At 54.4% G+C, this 15,898-nt stretch overlaps 1 protein-coding gene across 1 annotated transcript; it reads left to right on the forward strand.

Moving 5' to 3' along the window:
* Positions 1 to 13,838: 13,838 nt before the first annotated feature.
* LOC134154341 (olfactory receptor 14C36-like) lies at positions 13,839 to 14,774 on the forward strand. The gene has a single exon (XM_062601090.1). It carries the CDS (start codon positions 13,839 to 13,841, stop codon positions 14,772 to 14,774), a length of 936 nt encoding a protein of 311 aa, XP_062457074.1.
* Positions 14,775 to 15,898: the final 1,124 nt, after the last annotated feature.

Here is a 15,898-nt window from a genome sequence, read left to right on the forward strand (position 1 = left end):
TGCTCCCATGGGACAAACCCTGTCTGAAAGGGGCTTTCAGAGTTGCCCTGGGATAGTTCTTTCCCTCCTCCCCTGCCCCAGGGGAGAAGATGTGCCCAGCTCCAGAGTGATCCCCAGCCCCAGCATGCCAGAGGGAAGCTTCCCTCTCCCAACCCACCCTGCTGGTGCCAGTCCAACCTCCAAGGCTTCAGCACAGACCTCCAGGAAGCTGGAGCTGCCTTGGGCCTCAAGGCAGTCTGGTGGCAGGAGGGATAGGCATGGGCACAGCAGCAGCAGTGCCAGGAGCTAGGGGAGGAGCAGGGCAATTGGGGTGGAGACCCCTGCCCTTGGCTACATAGCTGGGACACTGCATGGCTGATGCCTCTGTGGGCATCACAGGTCCAGGGTCCAGGTTCGGGGTGGATGGCAGCTTGAGGATCATAGCACTGGGATTTTAATGGACTTCCAGTGCAAGCATGGCTGTGGCGAAGGCAAGTGGGCAGAGCCAGGTACATGCAACTGCAAAGGATGGGGGGTGGAAACGGCAGTGCGGGGCTGCTGGAGGCCCTCCCTCTTCTCCCTGTGAGAAAGAGAGTCCTGGAGAGATGGGAGAGGAGCACAGGGCAGGGTGAAAGAGGCAGACGGAGCCACTTGGGGTGCATCAGGGAGTTTTCCAAAGCCCCGGGCTCTGCCAGAGACCTATGAATCTTCCCCTGAAACTCTCCCAGCAGCGCTTGTTCTGTCCTGCCCTAGTGGCTCTTGACCCCACACCAGCCATACTGGAGCAGAGGCTGATGAGCTGGAGGTGCCTCAGGGCAAGCTGTGCCAGCCCCAGGCAGCTGGCCCTGAGCATGGGGCAGCCCAAGCCCCTCCTCATATGTCCCATCCTGCTTGGAGGGCAGCATGCGAACCGGGGAGCAGCCTGTTCCTGCCCAGGGGGACCTTTCGCAAGGGAGGCAACTGGACAGCCGTCGCACTGCAGCAGCACCCACTGTGGCCCCTGCCGCAGCCCTGCCACCCCGGCCCCTGCCTGGCCTCCTGCCTCCTTTGCTTCTGGCTCCCAGCCCCTCTCTTTGCACTGCACGGACCAGCTCTGCAGGCAGCAGCTCAATGAACTCTGCCCCTCCCCACCTTTCCCCACACCGAGGATCTAGCCCCAGACAGGCAGCAGGATGCCAGCCTCCCCTCAGCCCACCGATAGGCTCCCCCAAGCCCCTTCTCCCTCATGAGGTTGGTGGAGCTGATCTGGCCCGGGGTGGCCAGCCAGCACCAGAGCAAGGACAGGGCAGGGCGGGGAGCACTGGGGCAGGGTGAGCAGCCCAACTTGGGGCCCAGCAGCTGGACGGGGGAGGACGGAGGCCACTGAGGCCTGAGGATGCTGCTCTGGCAGCAGCTCCATGCTGGGAGTGTTGGGGTTTCACCCTTTACAGGGAGCAGCCTGTGGTGGGGCCATGAGCAGAGCGCTACCCTGGACCCAGGCTCTGTCCTGCTCAGAGGTAGAGGTGCATGAAGGAGTGTGGGGCCGGCCACGGGCTCTGCCCCCTGCTCATCAGTAGTGCAGCTCACAAGACAGGCGGAGCCTGGCTCTGTGCTCAGGGTCTTTCCATTCATGCAATCGCAGAGGAGTTTTACTGGGAAGGGTCCTCAGGGCATTTCCAGTCCCAGAAAGCAAAGGAAAGTGCATATGTCCAGTTCCTAGGGTGCCTTTAGAAATGATCCCTTTCATCAGCATATGTGGAAATATGCGATTAGTGAGATTACATCCACAGCAAAACAGGCAGAGCAGTGGTAACACGAGTCAACGGCTGTATTCTTCTCCTGAGACTCATACCCTGCCTGAAAATTTACATTAGTTCCTCATGGGGAACACTGACATTTATATTAAAATCATTCAGTCATCTTAGCTGATGAGTGTGTGTTCTTGTTTGGCAAATGTTGAAAACGGTTCTTCACCTTTTCAGGCAGAGCTCAGGCATCTCACTGCAAGCATCCAGGGGCCCTTGGAGAGGCTCTCGTATATCTGAGGTACCTGCCCGGCCCTGGCAGCCCTCCCAGGGGACCTGCAGAAGATCAGAGACCCTTGGAGCCGCAGATGGAGGCAAGGCAGAGGGGAACAAGGTACCTACACTGGCACTGACACCCATGACCCTGTGACTGCATCCCACCGCAGTTCCGAAAATCACTTTCCTTTAAAAAGGAAGAAAATCCCCCCCCCCCAAAAAAAAGACCAGTATAATAAAAAAAAAACGACAACAAAGTGAAGGACAATAAGAACACAAAGAATTTTAAAACCTGAAAAGTGTAACAAAACCCCTCTTCACCTGAGATCATTTTCTGAACTTCCTGGCTCCAGCCGCCAGGCTCCTGGTTCCTGTCAGGGAGAGAAGCGCCGGCCCCGCCCGCGCCGCCCCCGTCGCCTGGCAACGGCGCCTCCTGCTGCCCCAGCCCTCTGTGCTGCCTGTCCAATCAGCTAGCGCGGGGAGGCAGAGAGCCAATGAGTGCCTGGGAGGGGCGGGCTGTGCTGTGAGAGACATGCAGAGAATCACAGAATGGGTAAGGTTGGACGGGAGCTCTGGAGATCATCTAGTCCAACGTGCCTGCTCAGCAGGGTCACCCAGAGCAAGTCAGACAGGGTTGCAACCAGGCGGGCCTTGAAGATCTCCAGAGAAGGAGACTCCACAACCCCTCTGGGCAACCTGTTCCAGTGCTCTGTCACTCTCACAGTGAAGAAATTCCCCCTCACGTTCAGGCGGGACTTCCTGTGCTTCAATTTCTGCCCATTGTCTCTTGTCCTGTCACATGGGAGTACTGAAAAGAGTTTGTCCCTGTCGCCTTGACACCCTCCCTTCAGGTACTTGTACACATTGATAAGATCCCCCCTTAGTCTTCTCCTCCGCAGGCTGAAGAGGCCCAGCTCTCACAGTCATTCCTCCTAGGGCAGGTGCTCCAGTTTTCTGATCATCTTTGTAGCCCTACACTGGACTCTCTCCAGTAGCTCCATGTCTCTCTTGTCCTGGGGAGCCCAGAACTGGACACAGTACTCGAGATGAGGCCTCCCCAGGGCTGAGTAGAGAGGCAGGATCACCTCCCTCCACCTGCGGGCAACACTCTTCCTAATGCAGCCCTGGAGGCCATTGGCCTTCTTGGCCACAAGGGCACATTGCTGGCTCATGGTCAACTTGTTGTGCACCAGCACTCCCAGGTCTTTTTCTGCAGAGCTGCTCTGCAGCAGGTCAGCTCCCAGCTTGTACTGATGCCTAGGGTTATTTTTCCGTAGTTGCAGGACTCTGCACTTGCCCTTGCTGAACCTCATGAGGTTCTATGAGGTTCTTCTCTGCCCAGCTCTCCAGCCTGTCCAGGTCTCTCTGTATGCAGCACAGCCCTCAGGTGTGTCAGCCACTCCTCTCAGCTTGGTATCATCAGCAAACTTGCTGAGGATGCACTCCATCCCATCATCCAGGTCATTGTTGAAAAAGTTGAACAGGATGAGACCCAGTACTGAGCCCTGGGGGATGTCACTAGCCACAGGCCTCCAACTAGACTCCACGCCACTGATGACAACCCTCTGAGCTCTGCCTTTCAGCCAGTTCTCAATCCACCAAGGAGAGCACCCAATGGCATGCCCCTGTGGGGCTGTCTGTGCTCACCCACCCGGGCCAGCCTGGCCTAGCACCCGCCGCCCACCACGTGAGGCTGGGCCGGAGCTCGCCATCCTTCGGTGGCAGGCATAGGGGTCTGAGCTTTTCCGGAGGGCACCGGGAGGGTGCCGGGGGCACCGGAAAGCACACCGAGGGTGCTGTAGGGGAGACCGGGGCTCACCCCGTGTGTATTTTGTGGTGCGTGCAGAACAGAGTGCCTTTGTGCGGTCAGGCGCAGCCGTGTTGCTCGTCTCCCAGCACATCTCTCTCGCCCAGTGCCGGTTTCAGGCCTCATTTGTGTCCCAGCTCTGCCAGGGCTCAGCTTGGGTTCACAGCCAGTCTGTCTGCAGGTGCTGTGGCCTCTCTGCAGCTCCACATCACCTCAGTGGACATGGGGATGGAGCATCTCAGTGGCGGAGTGGTTTCCTATTGCCCCTGCCTGCACACATGCCGCTGAGGGACAGAGGGATGGAAGTTGTGGTGTATTACCTGAGGAGCCATCGAGGAAGACCTTGCCCCCTGCCAAGTCCTTCCCTCTCTGGCAGCACTGAGCCCAACCTCTGCTGGAGGAAGAAAGAGCAGTATAACCATCGGAGCCCCCTGAAGTGGCCTCTGGGAAGTGTAAGCCTGGTGCTAAGGTAGAAGGAGCTCTTCCTCCCCCCCCATCCAAGAAAAAAAAAAAGTTGAAATGTTTTTTGAAAATAATAACTATTGCAGCATTTACATTTCCATGTATTTGTTTAAACTGATGAGTATTCACATCATGTAATCGATGGTTATAGCATTTTCTTAACGTTCAAAGAGGAATATTGAGATGTAGCTTAAGAATGGGGCAGATGAGGACCCCAAGGGAAACAGACCCCGACCAGAGGGCTGGGGGCACAGGAGGCCCCTGCGGCCCAGCCAGTTCCCACTCCTGGCCCACCTGCTGGGCACTCTCCTGCCTGCGTTACCAGTGCATTCCAGCCCAATGGACTGGGAGTGCCCATGGCTGAGCTCTCTGCTTGCAGGAGCCATCCATCTCTCCTGGTGCTCCCTCTCAAGCACACCCTTTCCTCAGCAGCAGCAGGGAGCAGGGCGCAGGAGCCCCCCCACAAGCCGTGTTGTCCTTGGCGCGTCTCCTTGCTGCCCCTCCTTGCCGTGGTCTGTTGAAGATCAGCGGTGTAGCAATGTGGGCTCCTGATATCAGCTTGGTCAGGGATTGCCGTGTCCTGCAATCACACGTGCTGGGCTCAGCACTGGGGAAAGCACCCAGAGCGATCCTCCCACATCCCTCTGAGGCCTACTGCCATCACGCAGGTGGCAGCGCAGCCTTGGTACCAGGACCTAGTGGAGCATGGCGCAGGCTGCTGTGTGACATGGTCCTCGGGAGAAGGAACAACCTGGGGCACACCAGTGCCAGGCCTGTCTTGCAACCCCTAGCCACAAGCTGTATGGAGACAAGTCTCTGCCATGGCTGTTGGGGCTGAGCAGGAGCCCCATGTCATCCCTCACTGTCAGCCCCAGTCTGTGCCTGACTGCTGAGTAGTGTTGGGGATTGGCTGGGCTCAGGGAAGGACAAGAGTGGCTGGGAGACTGTCACAGCTCCACGTATGCCTGATAGCTGCTGTACGCAGGCTCTCAGGTTCTTGACATCCTTGATCTGGCAGTGGCCTCTTACTTTTCTCATTTTTCCCCTTGTTTCAGGGAACCAGTCCATTGACCTGACAGGAGCTGAAAAAATGGAGGCTGCAAAAACCTAGGAAAAGAGATGCCTTGACTGGGGGCTTCTCGCATCAGAGGTGAGCTGGCTGGCACATGGGCCTGAATACTATGCTGCCAGCATGGCCTCAGTGCTGTGCCTTTCCCAGGAGCATAATGGAGCAGCACATCCAAGCCCCAGCTGCAAAGGCAGCTTGTTCCTCAGGGAAGGGGTGAATGCACCACATGTCTGTCCCAAGGCTGGTCCAAAGCTGGATTCAGAGTGAGGCAATGGAGAATGTAGGAAAGGATGGGTCTCCTTGGCAGGGCCATGAGAGAGGGCAAGATGATCTTCTCTTCTGCCCAGGCTGTGGCTGCTATGATTAAGCTGTTCTGGTGCAGGAGCTGAACATGACATTGAGCTCGTCCAGGAGCCCAGGACCTGTGCCCAGTGGCAGAGCCCAAACAAAGCCCCTCCTGCTGAGGTCTGTGGCCTCAGCTGTCTGCTTAGGTGATACTTGGGCACCGATGCCACTGTTCACCATGTCCTGCTCTATCCGGGTATCTGATGTGGTCCTCTTGGCCCTCTTTGGTGCCTGAAAAAGGAAAGGAGGCATTTGCAGGTAGAGGGATGAAGCCAGCCCTCGTCCTGGGGGAGGGGCTGGCAAGTGGCATCATCGCTGCGCTGCTGAGCAGGCTCCCATCTGTCCCCAGTCCCTTTTCTAGGGGAGAGAAGTGAGGGCAGAGGAGAGGCATCTCTCATCTCTGTTGAGAGTTCAACTGTAGCATCTGTCTCTTCCCTTGGCTCAAGACCAAGTTGGAAGGTTTTTTCCCTGGAGCTTTCCATTGACCGCAGTGTCTTTCCCAGGGTGAAGAGCAGCCTGGCAGGTGGCAGAAAGCTGTCCCCAGCACTGCCACTATCACCCCTGGCCAACAGATCTGGCCCAGCTCCCCGTAAGCCCATCTCCCTGCTCTCGGCATGTGGAGAGAGATGTGCCTATGTCCTGCCTGCCTGCTCCCGACATGGCAGTGATTTCCTCGTGGGCATTGCCAGGGGCTGCTGCTGGTGCCAGTCACCTAGCAGCATTTGCGGGAGGGGCTGCTTGAGCACCAAAGCCAAAGATGCCACAGTGCTGTTAGGGTTCCACCTGGCCTCTTCCTCCACCTAAGACCTGGGGATCAATCACAGGAAGGGGCAAAGTTGGGGTTGGGGGTATTGTGCTGAAGGGAGCCGCTTTCTCAGCTCCCAGCCTGTTTCCTCCAGAACAGAAGTCATCCAGCCACACCTGCTGCATTCTGAGCCACCTTCTGCCTAGTGCTGTCTCTTGGTTAACAAGGTCTTCAGGAGTGCCAACCCAGATTTTCACTAGGGAGCTCAAAGGCTCCTTCCTGAAAGACCTCCCTGTGACTGTCCAGGATTCTGCTAGCAGTGCATCCTGGATCCTTCCAGGGAAACTTGAACAGGCATTGTATCATCCCTTCCCATCCTGTCGCACTGGCATAGACCAGCTGTCCAGGTGCTGTGGGCAGTGGAGAGAGTTTTGCGCCTCAGACACACTGACACAGGCTTCTAGACGTCAGTGCAGATCCTAGGTCAGAGCCCCATGAGGCAGACGATGTGGTGGGACCCACTGTGCCCCCCTTCAGGGCCCTTCATTCAGATACACCAGGAAAAGGGCCTTGGTCCCGTTTCCCAAGCCAGGAGTGGGCCCGAGCTGCCAGCACACTCTGCTGCCCTGTCCCAAGCCCTCACCAGCTCTGCTGTCTCCTATGCAAAAGGCAATCTACATCACTGCTTTGTGTGGAGCCTCTGTGGGGTCTCGCTGGCTGCAGTGGTAGGTTTTGTGGGCAGCACCTGCAAAGCCAGGAAGGGCAGATTGTCACAGGACATCAGCAGTGGAATGAGGGGGAGGTGCTGGGGCATCCTCAGCAGCACTGGGAGGACAAGACTGGTCCCACAGAGGACATGGGCATTCTGGACACTCAGGTCCTGCTGAGGGTGCATGTGTGTCCCCTCCTCAACTGGGAACGGCTGATCATGGTCATGCTGTGGGGTCCCAGTGTGACACCAAACAGAGCAGCCCTGGTATACTCAGTAGAATGCTGAGCTGTCTGGGTACAGAGGAGGTTTGGGAGGAACTGGCAGGAAACCTCATCTTCCTGTATCTGCTCTAACACTCAGCTGTGCAGAGCATGAATTGCTCTTGGTCAAGTTGAGGGCACCCAGTACAAGAGGGTCCTTCTGCCCGCTGCAGCGTTCCAGCCTGACACTGGGAAGGGGTGAGCGCTCATATCAAGAAGGGCCTGGCCACATCACCCCGAAAGAGAGCTCTTCCCCATGTGCATGGAGCACTCTGCCAGGGCGGGCTGTAGCGTTGACTCTTGCTCGCTGTCGAACAGGGAGACCACCTGCACAACCTGGATTTTTCTCACTCTGGCATGGGCTCTGGGATCTTGGCAGCACTCTCGTAAGAGAGATCCTCCAGTCCTCTAATCCTCTTTGTGGCCCTGCGCTGGACTCTGGTAGTGCCATGTCTCCCTTGTACAGAGGAGCCCAGAACTGGACACAGTATTCCAGATGTGGCCTCACCAGGGCTGAGTAGAGGGGAGTATTACCTCCTTGGACCTGCTGGCAACACTCTTCCTAATACACCCCAGGATACTGTTGGCCTTCTTGAACATAAGGGCACATTACTGGCTCATAGTCAACTTGTTGTCCACCAGGACCTGCAGGTCCTTCTCCTTTCCAGCAGGTCAGCCCCAGTCTGTTCTGCTGCCTGGGGTTATTCCTGCCTAGGTGAAGGACCCTGCACATGCCTCTGTTGAACTTCATGAGGTTCCTTTCTGCCCAACTCTCCTGCCTTTCTAGTTCTGCTGAATGGCAGCACAGCCCATTGGTGTATCAGCTACTCCTCCCAGTCTGGTATCATCAGCACACTTGCTGAGGAGGCACTCTGTCCTTTCATCCAGGTCACTGATGACTAAGCTGAAGAAGACTGGCCCTAGTACGGAGCCCTGGGGGACATCACTAGCTGCAGGCCTCCAACTAGACTCTGCACTGCTGATCACAACCCTCTGAACTCTGCCATTCAGTTGTGAATGCACCTCGCTGTGCACTCATCTAGCGCAGGCTTCCTAAGTTTACCTGGGAGGATGTTATGGGAGAGGATAGTGTCAAAAGCCTTGCTGAAATCAAGGGAGACAATATCTGCTGCTCTCCTATCATCTACCCAGCCAGTCGTTCCATCACAGAAGGCTATCAAGTTGCTTAAGCGTGATTTCCCCATGGTGAATCTATGCTGACTACTCCTGATGAGATACAAGGAACCTCATAATCAGCATCCAAGACATGTGCCTGCTGCTGGTCTATCAGCTACTAAGGCAGGAGTGACCTCACATGCCCATGCTCCAGCCATGATGCTGCTACTAGCCTATCAGAGGCTGAGACAGAAGTGATCTCATAAGCAAGAAAGGAAACTTGGTCCATGTGAGAAGCTGAAGGGTCATGAGTGTCCACACGAGCTTGGTAGATGATTGTAAGGTCACCTCTGTCTGAGCAGCCCATAGGTCTGCCCTTGGCTCATGCCTCAGGTAACTGTTTGTGTGGTCAGTTCTGTGCGAGGACCTGATCGGCCGCCAAGAGGCGCAGGGCTAGGGTGTTGATTGTGAGGTCATTCAGAACATGCTGAGGTCATTTCCGTAAGGGAAGATGAAAGAGCAGCAGCAGGCCCATTGGCTTGGTAGGTGATTACGAAATCAGTTGTATCTGGTGAGCTAGTAGGCCACCAGGAGGCTGATATTTTTGTGACATTTTAATGAGATTGTTTCTCAGAAGCTCCTAGATGGGAGCAGGCCCTGACCTGGGCCCATGTTCTGAAGGTGACTTTGTGACTTCTGTCTCTGCAGGTGGTGGACCGGGAGCAGGAACATGGATGGGAAAGTGGTTGTGAAGTCATTTCTATAGGTGAAGCTGATGGGAGCACTTGACTTCTCTCTGGGATGAGTGGTTGTGAGGTCCTGTCTGCCTGAGTAGCTGATAGGCCACCAAGAGGCATAAGATTGTCTGGGTTTGGGAAGTGAGGAGGAAGGTTGTCCATACATGTCTCCTATCAAAACTACTGCTTTTCCTCCATGCTCAGACTTCATTCTGGCAGAGACACTCCGGGTTACTATGATCTGGAGAGTGTGGCTATCACTTTCTCTGTAACCTGAAAAGTAAAGAGAGCTTAAAAAGCAGAAGCCCTTTCTTTTTCAGGTGTTCATTGACAGCTTGCTCTTGTAAATACACTCCTGAGACCTCTCCCATGAGCCACCCAAGAACTGAAGAAAATCAGGGGGAGTGAGATGGGTTGCTAGGGCTTTGAGTATTTTAATGACCCGTCAAGTGTATTTGGTGCTGAGTCCATGAGCCTCGGGTACTGAGAGGAGACTGAACAAACCTCAAGTAGTTAAAGTCAGCAGCAAATGCCAAAGCTTCTTGGAGCATTAATGAGTCCCACTGAGGGCCATTACTCAGAAAGCCTCCCCACGGGGCAATTACACCCAAAAGTTGGAGGCACTAGTTGCAAGTAGGCAAAGGAAATGTGCAGGTGGCCCCAATGTCATGCAAAGCTGGGTGAGTTTTGTCAATCAAAATGGCCAGGCACTGACACCCTGGCCCTGGGTAGGGTGATGCTTTCCCTTGCACTGTGCTCAGGCCTCTTCCTAGGGCAATGTGAGTGTGGGGGTGCGCCATACCGAGAGCAGGACAATGGTACAGCACCTCCTGGGTTTCCCGGGGACAAGGAGGCAGCAAGGCCTCAGTGCCGTAAGGAAACCTCTTCTCAGAGGCCTTAGTGGCAGAGACAACAGCCATAGCCAAAGGACAAAGACCTCAGTTCTGCTGGGAGCTTTCAGCCTCGGCTTTCACCCTTGGTTGTTTCCACCACAGGCTGTCCTACGCTGTCTCATACCTCCTCCTCTTTCCTTGCAGACTGTAGACACCCAACCTGCTTCCTCACCTCACTACCACTGCAGGATCTCTCTGCCTTTACTGATGTCTCCCTGCCCTCACTTGCTTTTCCTTGAAACACAAAGCCAGTAGCAGGTCACAGACTCCCTCAGGGTGACCTGTTGCACTACAGCACTACACTTCAGGTGACATTTCTTTTCCTGAAGTCACATCTGCACGTTACAAGCTGCAGTTTGTGGTTGTTTCCCCTTCTCATGCTGTTTGCCAAAACCAAGAAAAGCTCCATCCTGTCTGAAACTACCTTTCAAGCAGTCTCTCCTGAAGAGTTTGGACCCTGCCCTCACAGCCCTCTAGCTGTATGAGTGGTCCCACCACATCTCAGTTCCATGAATCCATGCTGACTACTCCTGATCACCTTCTTTTCCTTCTAAGCATGATCATATGCTTAGAGGTGACCTGCAGGGTGAGCTACTCCATCAGCTTTCCAGGGATGGAGGTGAAGCTGACTGGCCTGTAGTTTCCTGGGTCATCCTTCTCACCCTGGCTGAAGACTGGAGTGACACTGGCTTTCTTCCAGGCTGCAGGCATCTCTCTGTTCTCCATAATATTTCAAGGATGATGGAGTGTGGCTTAGCAGTAACATCCACCAGCTCCCTCAGTACTGGTGGGTGCATCCAATTGGAGCCCATGGATTTGTGGATGTTAAGTTTGCCTAAATGTTCTCTAACCTGATCCTCCTCAACCAAGGGAAAGTCTTCCTTTCTCCAGACTTTCTCTCTTGTCTCCAGAGTCTGGAGGGGTGTAGGTCCCATGCTGTGTCTGCTAGAGCGGTGGTTGTGCTGGACACCCTGAGCATCTGACATGGTCCTGCTCATCTATTTTCTGTCACTAAATCAAGTGTCTGCCCTGAATTACATTAACTATCTGCAATGTAGAGATGTGCACGAGTCTCAGCTTCCTAGAGAGCAGAGCTCTAGTCATAGTAGGCATCCAGTGTCATTTCGGGGAGCCAAGAAAATTCCTCACCTGGCTCTCACCTCAGGCTCTAGAAGGACACGGGGCTCACAGCTTATCCTTCAGAGTAGGTAGACACTGTCACATATCTTGGATCACTGCTGTCTCTTCATATTTCACAAGGTGCTTTTGTGTGAACAGTTGATTCCCACCCTCCATCTCCACTGATAATAATGGGAGTGTAGACAGGGAGCTTGCATGCAGACATCTGTGTTGTTCACAGTTCAGTCTGGGCAATGAGAATGCCACCACCTGTGTTTTGTGGAGTCCAAAGGAGGGATCTGAATCCCATTCCAGACCAGGGACTTCTAAAGGGCATATGATGCCTGGATTGATTCATCTGAACTGTACCTGAGCCATGGGGAAACAAACTCCCTTCTTGTCCCTCTTGGGGTGTCCTGAGCTGAGAATAGAGTCTTCCAGAGTGGGACATTTCCACCTCCCTTAGAAAACCGTCCCCTGATGTGACAAATTACAATGCTGGAATCGGTGTCTCTTCAGTCTCTCCTAGGGAGAGACTAGAGATGATTGTTTCAGTCTGCTTCAGTGAACATTTCCCAGGAGGAGGGAGTACGAAGGACAGATAAAGTCACACCTTCAGCTGGGCAACTATTCCCAAGCAGGGCCAGGCTCCTGAGATGGAGGGATGAGCTCATGGCAATGTGGCAGCACTGCTGAGAAGCAACTCTGCCCAGGAGCAGCTCCTCTGCATACAGCAGCAGGGCTGCAGGTGTGCACTTGCCAGGTGCCCAGAGGAGACAAGCAAGGTGAGCAAGATGAGTGAGACAGAAGGAAGTTAAAGGCAATCAGGAGTGGGAGGACAGCTGAGAGCTCACTGGGAGATAAATCTTTGCCGCCCTTAACACAGTAAGTCTGTGGCTGCAGGGCAGTGCAGGTGAGGTACCCTGAGGCTTTCTCTGAAGCTAGCACATTCCATGGCCTATAGGATCTTTCACAATGGGTATCCCCATTTTTCTGGTGTGGAGCAGCTGGTGCTTCAGAGCAGGGATTCCTAGGGACCCTGTCAGAGGGACAGGGCATCCTGCTTCCTTCTTCCAGGGATGCTGCAGGGCTGTGAAGCCAGGGAGTGCACTCAGGTCTGCCCAGGGCTGTAATTCAGAGCAGTGTTTCTGCACCACAGGGTGCAGTGCGCCCAGGGCAGTGACTCTGCCACCTGTGAGGGTCAGCACTCAGCGTGCCCAGGGAACTCCCCACAGTGCTGTGGGGAGGAGCTCTGGGTGGGAGGATCACACCCCTGCAGGACAGGTTATTCTGCTGTGGAGGGGATGCTGCCTGGGTCAGGGCTGCTCACAGCTCCTGCTCACCCTGCGAACATTCTGGGGGGGGTTTCCAAAAGGAAGGTCAAGGCAGGCCATACTTGAAAGGGAAGGGACATCCATGAGTCTCTACCTTCAGTCATATTGTCTGTGGGTGGGATGAAATGTTGCTGGATCTGTCAGATTTAGACAGGCAACTGAGGCTCCAAAACTTGACAGTGAGCGAGCTGCAATTCTGGAGGGAACTCAGCAAATCTCTTCATCCACCCCACAGCCTACAGACAGAACAAGCATCACCTTTCCAGCCTCATCAGGGTATATCTCACCTGCTCCTTAGCCCCTGTGTCACTGAGATGCCCCTGGGCAGTTGCCTGCCCCTGGGAGGTGTCTGCAGGGCAAGGTTGAGCGCCCCATGAGGGGAATGGGGTTTGTGAGCAGTGACAGGAGAGAGACGTGGGGACAGAGAAACACCTCCCTGCAGGGATAGCTCCAGGTAGCAGTCATGGTCAAAGTGCGGGAGGAAACTGCAGACTTCAACATCTCCTCTTCTCACCCATCAGCTCACCAAATCACAGAATGGGTAAGGTGGGAAGGGACCTCTGGAGATCATCTAGTCCAACCTCCCTGCTCAAGCAGGGTCACCTACAGCATATTAGACAGGATTGCATCCAGGCGGGTTTTAAGTATCTCCAGAAAAGGAGACTCCACAAACACAACCCCTCTGGGCAACCTGTTCCAGCTCTCTGCCCTCAAGCCTGTAGGATCCATGGCATGAGGTTTTTCCTTGGCTGATGGACACCCAGGAGAGGAGAAAACCCTGAGTGTTCCCCTGAGTCTCCATGTTCCTGCCTCCCTCAGAAGAAATGCCACGATACTGCCCTGTATTTCCCTACCTGTCTATGCTGTTCTTGTCCTTCCACTTGGACTCCCTGGGCAGGAGTGTTTGAGATGCAATTCAGACACTGACCCTGCAGGTCCTGCCATAGAGATGCATATTTGAGAAAGGTAATCAAGTCCCCCTCCAGCTTCTGGGGCTCTGGGCAGTGCTGGGGCGGGGGGAGGAGCAGGGGAGAGGGGCTAGCAATGAGCCAATTCTCTCTTCAGAACATCCCATCCTTAGGACCTTTAACCATTTGACTGTGGGATATCTGGCTGGGCTGCAAACCAAGGTGGGGACAGGTGATACATGTTTTTGGAGGGGCAGAGTACTAAGAAATAGAAAGTTTGGCCCAGAGAATTCTGTCCTAACTTGTCTATGTCTTGTCTTTTTGGACGATCCCCCATGCGTAGGGGGAGCAAATGTCCAACAGCAGCTCCTTCAACAGGTTCCTCCTCCAGGCATTTGCCAACACGCGGGAGCTGCAGCTCCTGCACTTTGCGTTCTTCTTGGGCATCTACCTGGCTGCCTTCCTGGGCAATGGCCTCATCATCACAACCATAGCCTGCAACCACCGCCTCCACACCCCTATGTACTTCTTCCTCCTCAACCTCTCCATCCTTGACCTTGGCACCATCTCCACCACTGTCCCCAAGTCCATGGCCAATTCCCTGTGGGACACCAGAGCCATTTCCTACTCAGGATGTGCTGCCCAGCTCTTTTTTCTTGTCCTTTTCATTTTTGCTGAGTATTTTCTTCTCACTGCCATGGCCTATGACCGCTATATTGCCATCTGCAGACCCTTGCACTATGGGACCCTCATGGGCAGCAGAGCTTGTGTCAAAATGGCAGCAGCTGCCTGGGCCAGTGGTTTTCTCTGTGCTGTCCTGCACACTGCTAACACATTTTCAATACCACTCTGCCAAGGCAACATCCTAGAGCAGTTCTTCTGTGAAATTGCCCAGATCCTCAAGCTCTCCTGCTCAGACACCAGCCTCAGGGAAGTCAGGCTTATTGTGGTTAGTGCCTGTTTAGTCTCTGGGTGTTTTGTTTTCACTGTGCTGTCCTATGTGGAGATCTTCACTGCTGTGCTGAGGATCCCATCTGAGCAGGGCCAACACAAAGCCTTTTCCATGTGCCTCCCTCACCTGGCTGTGGTCTCCCTCTTTGTCAGCACTATTACGTTTGCCCATCTGAAGCCGCCCTCCATCTCCTCCCCATCTCTGGATCTGGTGATGGCAGTTCTGTACTCTGTTGTGCCTCCAACAGTAAACCCGCTCTTCTACAGCATGAGGAACAAGGAGCTGCAAGATGCAGTGAGGAAGCGGATCAGGTGGGTACAATGTCGGGAGCAGTAACTGCCCTATGTGCACCTTTTCCCCATTTCCAGCGTATTTGGCATCAAAGCAATGTGTTATTTATTTTTTTATTATTTACACTCCTGAAAAAAAAAAAAAAAAAAAAAGAAAAGTGCTACTTGTCCTCTGGAATCTCTCATTTGAATCTGACCCAGCAACTGTGCTGAAGGAGGAATCCAGGCTTCCCCCTTCATCAGCAGGGAGGAGGGAACCTCAAAGGCATACTAGTCTGAGCTCCCTCGGATGCCCCAGTGCAACGAGGAGAGTTTCCCACTGCAGTGTCTCTTTCAGCAGTGATACCAAAGGAGCTCGGGGGGAAGAGTCAGGCTTGCACAAGTACAGATGGGTTGACAGCATGGGTCCCATGTGCATTAGGAGAGCTCAACTCCCCTGGCCACAGTCAGAGTGTGATCTCACATGCCTCTTCTGCAAGGGTGGCAGGCAGCTATCACAGTGGGCCAGTCCCTTCCCTCTACAGGGCTGCAGTGCACAGAGCAGAAGTGGAGGAGCGTCTGGATGCAGCCTGTGGGGACAGACCCTATGCTCTGCAGGACCATTCTCCCTCTACCACAGCAAGTATTTCCTCCCTGCAGCTGTCACATGGGGGCTGCAGCTTTCCTGGAAACACGTCTGCCCAACAACAGCAGGATTTTCTCTGTTCGGAGCTGTTCTCTTCATTGCCACACTGTGCTGCTGTGCTCTAGTGTGTATATACAACCTAAGAGCTCTCCTAATGTGGTGGTGGTACGGTTATGCTTCCCCGTGCATTCCTGTGAGCACAGGCAGGACGAGGCAATGGGCACCTTTATGTCAGACCTGGGGTCCCAAATAACGTTTTGTAATAAAAGGGGATCTCCTGCGTGCTGTGCCGTGAGTCTTGCCTTTCTTCAGAAAGGAGAGTAAAAAACACACCCAAGGGTTGCAGCACAAAAGGGCCTGCTGTCCTGCTTGTGAACTCCATGGGCCCAGCAGGATGAGCTCAGAGTCCCAGTGTGATCCACCAGGGACCGAGGGCTGGATTTGGGGCTCCTTTCGTGGTGACCAGTGCAAGCAGAGATGGTGAGTGGTCTCTGCGTTGCCTGTCTGGGGCTGCTCACAGATGCCATCCTTCTGGAAAGGAAGCT

This window comes from Rhea pennata, unplaced genomic scaffold (assembly GCF_028389875.1).
Source record: "Rhea pennata isolate bPtePen1 unplaced genomic scaffold, bPtePen1.pri scaffold_26, whole genome shotgun sequence".
NCBI classification, from domain to species: Eukaryota; Metazoa; Chordata; class Aves; order Rheiformes; family Rheidae; genus Rhea; species Rhea pennata.